Here is a 10,131-nt window from a genome sequence, read left to right as displayed (position 1 = left end):
CGCGGTTATATCCACGTGCTGTACCTCCATAATATTTGTGAAGGGAAGGTGAAACATTCAGTGAGGAATGGACCACCGAGGTTCAACGCCTGGAGGCTGAATTTGTACAGCAGAGAGCAGGGCTACTAGAGTGGCCCAGCACAGGGCTTCAAGGATTAGGGATGCCTTAAGGGAGCAATTTGAGGCTGAAAGCCAACAGTAATGTTTGGTGCCTTCCTGCACAGGAGTGAACTGCAGTGGTTTACAATGATTTGCAGTGCCTGTTTTTCCCTTGGGGTACAGTATGTTTCACTTTCTGCAATAACAAAAACTGTTTTAAAAGCCAAGAAATCATTTATTAAAAATACAGTACATAAAAGGGCAGGGGGGTAGGGTGCTCAACTGTACAGTCAGAGATTTGATATATGTCCTGCCTGGAGTGCTGTGCAATGCCTGCTGCACTTCAGGATTCATATGCTGCATGGTGATGGGGGTTGAGTGCATAGGGTAAGGGTCGTAGTTCTCAGGGCTGGTAGGTGAACGTACAGGTGTTGGGGGCAGCTGGTGGTGGTAACAACCAGGATGCTGGAGAAGGGGGTTTTGAGCAAACAGTGGGGCACAAGGGAGAGAGCTTTGGGATGTGGGGGTGTTAGCACGGTAGTGATCTGCCTGCATGGCTACCAGTGACTGCATATAGTCCGTTTGACGCGCAGGAGGCTTATCAGCTGCTTTGTGCTTTTCTTGGTAGCCAATTCCTTTCTCTGCTTTGTGTTTCCCTCCACTGATGCATTTTCTCTCTCCAGTCCTGCAGCCTCTTATTCTCTCGGGCATACTGACTCATAACTGCTTTCACCAAAACTTCTTTGTTTTCCTTGTTTCCTCCTCAAGTTCTGTAGTCTTTCAGCAGTCCGTGATAGGGCCAGAGGATTCAAGGACACTAAAAAAAACAGGAAATGAAACATTTATTACAGAGGCTGCATTATTTATAATCACTGTGAAGCAGTTTGTAGACTATTTGTAGCATCATTTACACATAGCAAACATAGCACAGAGAGGCCACAGCAGCAAAGACATGGTGAGTAATGAGGAATGAGTGATTAATGAATCCATGTTTCTGCCGCGACTCACCTGCGACGGGAGCTGCTTGAATCAGGGCTCACTGGGGTTTCTGTGCACTGGGGAAAGCAGACAGCAGCTGGGGGGAAAGTGCACTGAACACCACCCCCACAACTGCCACAGCAGTTATCCTGGAATCAATGTTTCTGCCGCGACTCACCTGGGAAGGGGAGCTGCTTGAGTCAGGACTCACTGGGGTTTCTGTGCATTGGGGAAAGCAGACAGCAGCTGGGGGGAAAGTGCACTGAACAGTATCCCTACATTTTCCACAGGATTTTATTCTTCAGATATATTGCTGCTCCGCGTCACCTGGAAAAGCGGGAAGGTCTTCTACAGCAATGTGGATTCCGCCCTGGTCCCTATGAAGCTTGCCTGTGTGCATCAATGGTCCCCCATCCCTCATGGCACAGTGGCGCGGACGCGTTAGCCTGACTGGGACAAGGACCACAGTGCTCTCCCTATAAACTTGCGCAAGTGTACTGCCCGCGCTCTGGCTGAAACTTTTGAAGAGATTATAGAGGCCGATTACCGTGATGTGATAGATCAAATCAATGGGCTATTCCACATCTAGGCATGCATGCATGCAGCCATAACCCCTCTCCTCTCCCAAACATTTCCATCCTTAAAATAAAAGCTGTTACCGGAACATGCTCCTCTGCTTCTTCTTCACCAACAAGTTCCAGCTGCTGCGACTGGCTAGCTCCTCCTGGCTGAGAAGAGCTCTGGCTGCATGCCTCCTGGGACTCCGGGGTGTCTCCCACCACCTCAGCAGCCTCACTCTCGGTTTCCTCTACACCCTCCCCCTCCTCTGAACTGTCCCTCGTGGTCCTCGGATTGGCAGTGGGGTCACACCCAAGTATCACATCCAGCTCCTTGTAAAAACGGCAGGTCGTGGGGGCAGCACCTGAGCGGCGGTTTCCTCACGGGCTTTGCAATAGGCACTCCGCAGCTCCTTTACTTTAAACCTGCACTGCAACGCGTCCGTTCATGGCCCTTTGCAGCATGGACTTTGATATCTGGCAATAGGTATCGTAATTCCTACAGCTGGAGCACAGCTGTGACTGCACAGCTTCCTCACCCCAAACACTGATGAGGCCTGCAGCTCACAAGTGCTCCATACTGGGGATCGTTTGGGGCGTGGAGGCATGGTCATGTTGATTGATTGATTGATTGATTGCACTCCACACCTGGCTGAGCAAACAGGAAGGGGATTTTTAAAATTCCCGTGGCATTTAAAGGGCGGGTCACCTGAGCCCAGGGCACTGGAATGCGAAACGATGAGCAGAGTGGCTGAAAAGGTATGCTGGGATACCTCCTAATACCCTGGAGGCCAACAACAGCACTTTTGGTGGCCACAGTTGATGAGCAGCGCTGCATCACCAGCACTGGAATTGCTACACCCCAAGCAGACCAGCTGTACAGCCAGCGCTGCAGCCAGGGAGTTGCAGCGCTGGCTGTGCTTTGCAAGTGTGGAAATAGAGTGCCTTGCAGCGCTGTAACCCCATCACCAGCGCTGCAGCTCTCCAGTGTAGCCAAGCCCTGAGTCATAATGGTCTAGGGCAGGGGTCGGTAACCTCTGGCACACAGTTCGCCAGGGTAAGCACCCTGGCGGGCTAGGCCAGTTTGTTTATCTGCCAGTGTGGCAAGTTCGGCCTATTGCGGCTCCTACTGGTCATGGTTCACCGTCCCAGGCCAATGGGGGTGGCGGGAAGCTGAAGCCATTACATCTCTCAGCCCACGGCGCCTCCCGCCGCCCCCATTGACCTTGGATAGTGATCCGCGGCCAGTGGCAGCTACAGTCCACCAAATCTGCCAATGCGGCAGGTAAACAAACTGGCCCGGCCCGCCAAGGTGCTTACTCTGGCAAGCCGCGTGCCAGAGGTTGCCAAATCCTGGTCTAGGGGACAGATCACAAGCCTGTTAGGACCAAACTGGTGCAAGAATGGAAGAAAACCAGGGATGAATGTGGTCATGAAATGCAAGTAAGTTGAGATTTCGTCATGGCTGTAGGCAAGCAATATGAGATCACCACAGTCACATACAATCTAGAACATGGTTTTATCTCATTCACCTACAGAGAAGGAGGCTGAGTTATCTAACTCACTATACCACCTAGATTTCCCTCCTTTGACGTTTTATTTTTAAATAATCAAAAGAAACCTTAAAAGCAAGTTTCAAGAAGCTAAGTAAATGCTTGGGAGGAAAAAGAAAAAGATTCACCATTTGCTTGCTGAAGTGCTATCTTTTAGCTATATTTTGTCACAGCCATAACGTTATGGCTGAAATGCTTTATTTAGCCCACTGCTCTGAGGTACACTTCTACCCCGATATAACACCACCCGATACAATTTGGATATAATGCAGTAAAGCAGTGCTCCGGGTGGGTGGGGCTGCGTGCTTCGGCAGATCAAATCAAGCTCGATATAACACGGTTGCACCCAGAACACGGTAAGATTTTTTGGCTTCCAAGTCAGTGTTATATTGAGGTAGAGGTGTAGCGAAGCAAATGCATGTTCAAATATTTGGAGGGGGCTGGGGGAATTTAGTACAACCTGAACAGATGGTTTATTGAAAGAATCAAACATGAAACAAAGATGCTGACTCAGGATTTGAAATAGCTGATTATGTTAAAGAAGCTATATAAAAATGTTTGCAGGAGTTTTTGTTTTTTTGTTTTGTTTTTTTTTTAAGCTAGCAACACATGCTTTATCTACTAATTTTACTGAAAATTAATTTTACTATTGTTTGCACTGTAGAGTTAATGAAAGGTATACAGTAGGTGGATTCTATTGTCCCTTGTGCACTAAAAATATGTTGGCAACCTCTAATTATGAAATCTGAAACATTGGTCATGATGCAAAAAGCAGAAAGCAACAGTTTGATTTTCAGAACCCAGGTTCTGTTTGCAGTTAGAATATATTCTCTACAATTTGTAATCTGAGAATTTGATATAGAACCCACCCCTGCCCCCTCCAAAGCAGCTACAGACATTTTTCATATATATTTTACTTCACGTAACCAAACCATTCTACTCATATGGAATATTAAGGCACATGGTCAAGGATGTGTATAAAAACCAGCAGATGGCAGGCTAAAAAATCAAGCAAGTGGCCAGGAACAGGCTGCAATGGAATAAGCAAGTATAATTTCCCATTCAGACCTTGGACTGCTACTCTCACACACTTTTTTTTTTCTTTTTTAAGTATTGAATAACAACTTCACAAGAGTTTGAAGAGACAGGAAATTTCAAATATATATTATAAATCATTTTAACCGATGTTACTATTAGCACTATTTATTTATGTTATATTACTTTTTTCGCCCATTTCTCTCAGGTTGACCTGAAAAGAGCTCTGTGTAAGGTCGAAACTTTGTCTATCTATCACCAACAGAAGCTTGTCCAAAAAGGGTATTGCCTCACCCACCTCCTCACTCTAAAGGAAGTCAGATCAGTTTCTCATTCAAACTGTTAATGCTACACTATCTGAAGGGAAGTGTTTGTTGAGAAACAACTGATACCAACAGAATCTAAAAAAGTATGTCAAATCAAGTTCTACAAAGTTTGTTTGCACAAAATTTAAGTTTTGAACCATATTTAAATGTCCTTTTTACTTAGAGATGGGCTGGCAAAAATATAAGGGCTGAAGTCTTATATTTTGATATTCTTATCTTTGTCGGTTTTACATTATTTAAACTTAGTTTAGTTTAAATCTCTAAGAAAGAATCACATTATATAAACTTCCCTTTGATAAAGATATCTTTCAAAAACATGCATGAAATTTGAAAATGCATTTTAGAGAGTCCTTGATAGAGATTATGGTAGATATTTAAAATTCATATTGTCACTTGTGTTAGACTAAATTCCTGTGAGATAGTGCACATTCTTTGTAGCAGATAGCAACTTTTCAACATTAGTATTATTGAAGTGCTACTTCCAACACTAAACTTCATAAATCCCTAGTAAATACTATTACAAGCAGTGAGTGCTTGAATTAGGCAAAAGCAAAACATTATTTTAACCCAATCTAAAAAGTGTTTCAAACTTTTTAAAAAGCCTTAATTATAAAGCAGCTACATAGTTGTTCCTGAGCTGACACACAAACCAAATTTCAGCTCTGAGAGACTTTTTACAACCAAATTATAATACTGTATTTTCAGGACCATGTAAATATCAACACAGCATTATATATTCACGAATAATTCCATAATACCCAATTAAAGTTGTCATAGGACAGATAGCTGGATGTAAATCAAGCAGCAAAGTAGCATGTGCTACAGCCTGGTAATTTATTAAACTACAGCAGGGATGGGTAACCTTTTTGGCCTGAGGGCCACACGTGGGTATGGAAATTGTATGACGGGCCATAAATGCTCATGAAATTGGGGGATGGGGGGGCTGAAGGCTCCAGCTGGTAGTGCAGGCTCTGGAGTGTGGCTGGAGATGAGGAGTTTGGGATGTAGGGCGCTCTGGGCTGGGACTGAGGGGTTCAGAGGGGAATCAGAGGTTTGGGGTGAAGGAAGGGGTGCATGCTCCGGCTAGACGTGCGGGCTTTAGGGTGGGGCTGGGGATGAGGGGTTTGGGGTGCAGGAGGGTGCTCCAGGCTGGGACCAAGGGGTTCAGAGGGCAGGAGGGAGATGGGGTGCAGGAGGAGGTCAAGGGTGCAGGCTCCAGGCGGCACTTATCTCAAGAAGCTACTGGAAGCAGTGCCATATCCCTCCTATGGCTCCTATGCAGAGGCACGGCCAGGTGGCTCTGCGCACTGCCCCATCCGCAGGCGCCGCCCCTGCAGCTCCCACTGGCCATGGTTCCCAGCCAATGGGAGCTGCAGAACCAGCACTTGAGATGGGGGAAGTATGCGGTGCCTCGTGGCTGCCCCTATGCATAGGAGCTGGAGCAGGGGACATGCCGCTGCTTCTAGGAACCATGGCACATGCGGAGGGGGTAAGCCCCCGACCCCACTCACCAATGGGAACTCAAGAGCCCTATTAAAAGGCCTGCCAGGCAGGATGCGATCCCCAGGCCATAATTTGCCCACCCTGATCTACAGCCGTTCGATAAATGTATATGATAGAGAATCTAATATAAATAATAGAGATTGGGGAAAAGGAGGTTACTGACATGCACATTTAGAGAACTTCCTACAGATGCTGTTTTTAGTCCACATGTACCTATTTTTTTAATACAAACTACTTAGCTGAAGAAGGAAGAATTTTATCAGTAAATATTTCTTAAAGAAACTAGTACACTAAAGCAGAGTGATCTAATAGACTGGGAGTCTAGAGACCTAGTTTCTATTCCCACCTGTGCCATTGGCCTGCTGAGTCATTTCATCTTTCTCTCTCTTTCACATAATGAGGATGTAAGCTCTTTGGGATAAAGACTATTTATTACCATGTGTTTGTATAATATCTAGCTACCACAATGGGACCACTATGAACTACTATAATTCAAATCAATAAAAACAATACCAAGCTTTCATCCATATTCTACTTTCATAAACCTTTGCGGTATATGCACTAGTACCTGCTGCTGGACTTTTGACAGAAACTAAAAATGTTTACCCTTCATACCTTCCAGTTATTTATAAGAAGATATGCCACAGATCTGTGGCCCCATAACAGCACTGGTTTGATAAAGAACCATAACATACACATTTGGACAACTCATAACTTATTTTAGTAAGTTTTCATAGGCTCTGAACAAGAAGTTGTCAACACTTTCAAATACAGATATTTGCACAATCCACTAAAGGCTTGCAGATACTGTAGGGAATTTCTACTAAAAACATAGAAATCAAGCAGTGCTTTCCTTTAGGTGCTGTTTCACAAAAATTCTCTAGTTATGAAAATGTGCTTCTTCCTTACTCCAACCCTTGATCAGATTTGAACATGCTGCCATAGTTAGAAAAATGGGAGGAAAAAAGCATGTTTATTACTGCGTCTGTTTAGTCTCTTATTCTTCAGTCTTCCAAACTGGTGATCCCTATTCACAGCCTCTTAAAACAACATGCAATCTCTGCAAACTAAGCCACACTCACTGTGCTTCAACTTACTAGTTATGAGGTAATAATATACAAACCACATCCTTTTCTTTCATGCATTTCAGGGTTGCTACTAGAGAAAGAAACAAGATTTATTCAGCATTTTCGGCTGAGTAATACCACAGAGCACCAAAGCGACACAGAGCACCACCATGAAAACAAACAAAGCAATACTTAGACACAATTTCATGTGACAATAAAATAGGAGTACTTACGAGTCATCTAACTCTTCCACAGGAGCTGCATCTAAAGTCAAGACAAGTGCAGCAGCTGTCAGGAAAAGGCAAGAGAGGAGGAAAGGTAGTAAGTAGGTTGCAGGACAAGGTAATGGCATTTACCCTGATTAATTCATTGCCACTACTGTCCCCTCCAATCGATCCCCTCACCCATTACACTCTATCATAGGGATACACTGCAGGCACCTCTAATGTGCCCCATACTTATGAAAATAATCTAGTGCAGCATTTTTCAAAGTTCAGGTCATGACCCAGTACTGGGTCACCTTGCTTGGCACCCAGGAACCCAAGAGGTTCTGGTCTGCACCAGGATGTTAAAAGTACTGTTGGCGATGCTGCCCAGCTAAGGGATGCTAGTGCCTTCCTGTTCTAATGCCATGCTGAGCCCCGGAAGCAGCTAGCAGCAGGTCCGGCTTCTAGGCAGTGGGGCCACAGGGCTCTGCATGTTGCCCCTGCCCTGATCACCGGCTCCATGCTCCCATTGGCCAGGAACCGGGCAATGGGAGCTGGTAGGTTGCCTGCAGGCAAGAACCATGAGGAGACACTTGCACGCCTCCGCCTGGGAACCGAATCTGCTTCTGACCACTTCCAGGGCTTAGTGCAGTCCACAGTCCAGGACAGGGAGAAAGCCTGCCTCTGCATCCCTACTGTGCCATTGACCAAGAGCCACAACACATTGCTCCAGCCCTGAGCCCCCCAAAACCCAGAACCCCTTTCTGCACCCCAAACTCCTCATTCCTGGCCCCATCCAAGAGCCTGCACCCCCAGCCCAGAGTCCTGAACCCCTCCTGCAACCCACCTGCCTTCCCTAGCCCTAAGCCCTGCCCCCCCCCCACAGCAAACTCCTCATCCCTGGCCCCACATCAGAGCCTGTACCCCCAGGCCAGAACCCTGACACCCTCCCATACCCCAATCCCTTGCCCCAGTCCTAAAGTCCACCCTCAAACCTGGAGCTCCCCCGCACCTCAAACGCCTCATCCCCAGCGCAGAGTCCCCCCCTCCACACTCTGAACCCCTCATTCCTGGCCCCACGCCGCAGTCCTCACTTCCACACCCCAACCCTCTGCCCCAGCCCTCAGCCCTCCCACACCCCTACCCCCAGCACCGTTGGGTCGCAGGCATCACTCCTCCAAAAAAAAAAAAAGTTTGAAAACCATCGCTCTAGTGAATTTAGCCAGTCTGTTTTGCATCATGCTTGGCCCGACCACTTTTATCTGGAGGGTCTTTGCCCCGTCTCCGCCCCAGCAGACCCACACCCCAATCCTTTCCCCTTTCATCCCTCAGCCTTCCCGCCTACAAGCAGCTTTGGGGCAATGACTCCTCCCCGCAAACCTCGTTCCCCCTCGCAAACAATCCTCCCTTCCCCCCTTTCCTAGCAGCCGTTCCCGCAAAGACCCCTCCCCCACATTTCCTTTCCCCCCCTCGACTCCTCGTCTCGCCCCCTCTGTGCACGCGCCCCCCTGTCCCTGCCCCCCCCCGCTGGGGGGCCGCGGAGCGGGGAATAACGCGCCCCCGGGTTTACCTGCTGCCCAGAGGAGCCGGCACCCCCCGATCCCCGCGGCCATGTTGACAGGAGAACTAGGTGAAGCAGCACAACTTCCGGCCAGCGCGGGAAACCAAACCTCACGCGGGCCCCGGCAGACTCCCTCCTCGCAAGCGCAGAGACGAGGGGGCGGGCCCCGCTTGAGCGTTAGGGGAAGAGAGGCGGCTGCCAGGGCCACAGGCCACGCCCCCCCAGAGCGTGTTATCGTCAGAACGCCCGGCGCGAGGGGGGCTTGGTGGCTGCAGCGGTTCCCCTCGCGTATCCCGGCACCAGCCCAGCGGGCTCGGGGAGCCGGGCGGAGAATCCCTCCCCTCACAGCGTTAGCCCGCAAAATCACACGCACGCTGCTAACGTGAGGCCCGCCTGCGGCGGTGCATGCAGCCGAGAGCTGACTCCTCGCCCCCTGTCTAGCCGCGGGTTCAGATCATAAACTATCCGTGCCCCGTGTTGCTGCCCTGGAGCTCGTCCCTTTCTGCATTGCGCTGCTGTTGGGAGTCAGAGTTACACACGCTCTGGGTTCTCAGTGCAGTCACCTGGGCAAATTGTCCCAGCAGCAGCAGCAGCTCTGCTGCCTGCTGTGAGGGTTTGGTTTCAGACACCGCAGTGGAGTTTGTATTAGTTAAAAAAGCACTTTTCACTGAGACTTTTTTGAAAGGTCAGAACCCATGATGGGTAGGCCTGTTGGAGAAAGGAGATGAAACTTTTCTGTCCAAGAAACCACGGGCGCCCGACGTTACAGGGCAAAGGGGGCTCCAGCAAAAAGGGGAAGCTGCAGCACAGCAGTTCTCAAACTGTGAGTGTTGTGACCCTGTTTTAATGGAGTCACCCGGGCCAGTGTTAGATTCACTGGGCTCAGGGCTGAAGCCACTCCTGAGTGACATAAGTTCAGAGGTGTAATGAGCACCCTCCGTACCCTCCGACCGGAGGGGGCCCCGCAAGGAAGGGGGTGTCATAAATAGATAGCTAAGTGTTAATGTTTCTTTTACCTGTAAAGGGTTAACAAAGGGAACCAAATTTCCAAAAGGTTAACAAAGGGAACCAAAACCAGAGAACCAATCAGGAAACTGGTTTTTTCAAAGTCAGGGAGGGAATTTTTGGACTCTGAGTCTTTTGTTTTTTCTCTCGGCTATGAGAAGGTTCTTTCTGTCGTCTTATCTTCTGTTTCCAACTTGTAACTACAGGAAGAAAAACAATATAGGCTTTTATGTTGTTTTGG

The 10,131-nt window shown here is 48.1% G+C and overlaps 1 protein-coding gene and 1 long non-coding RNA gene across 3 annotated transcripts in view; one reads left to right on the top strand and one right to left on the bottom strand.

The window, feature by feature from the left end:
* The window catches only part of LOC142046374 (uncharacterized), a 3,864-nt gene extending 3,534 nt beyond the window's left edge, over positions 1–330 (top strand). Inside the window, exon 2 of the long non-coding RNA XR_012655335.1 lies at positions 49–330. This is a non-coding gene — a long non-coding RNA (uncharacterized LOC142046374). The remainder of the gene's footprint in view (positions 1–48) is intronic.
* The window catches only part of TMX3 (thioredoxin related transmembrane protein 3), a 71,493-nt gene extending 62,461 nt beyond the window's left edge, over positions 1–9,032 (bottom strand). The window contains exons 1-2 of one of the 2 annotated variants that reach the window (XM_032782677.2): positions 8,895–9,032; positions 7,352–7,406 (exon numbers count right to left, since the gene is read on the bottom strand). In XM_032782677.2, the coding sequence (XP_032638568.1) occupies positions 7,352–7,406; positions 8,895–8,937 (98 nt within the window). In that variant the 5' untranslated portion in view covers positions 8,938–9,032. The remainder of the gene's footprint in view (positions 1–7,351; positions 7,407–8,894) is intronic. The other variant, XM_032782680.2, reaches the window with a different exon arrangement.
* Between the last annotated feature and the right edge of the window lie 1,099 nt (positions 9,033–10,131).

Source organism: Chelonoidis abingdonii, chromosome 2 (genome assembly GCF_003597395.2).
Source record: "Chelonoidis abingdonii isolate Lonesome George chromosome 2, CheloAbing_2.0, whole genome shotgun sequence".
Classification (NCBI taxonomy): domain Eukaryota; kingdom Metazoa; phylum Chordata; order Testudines; family Testudinidae; genus Chelonoidis; species Chelonoidis abingdonii.
This window is presented reverse-complemented; position numbering and strand designations above follow the sequence as displayed.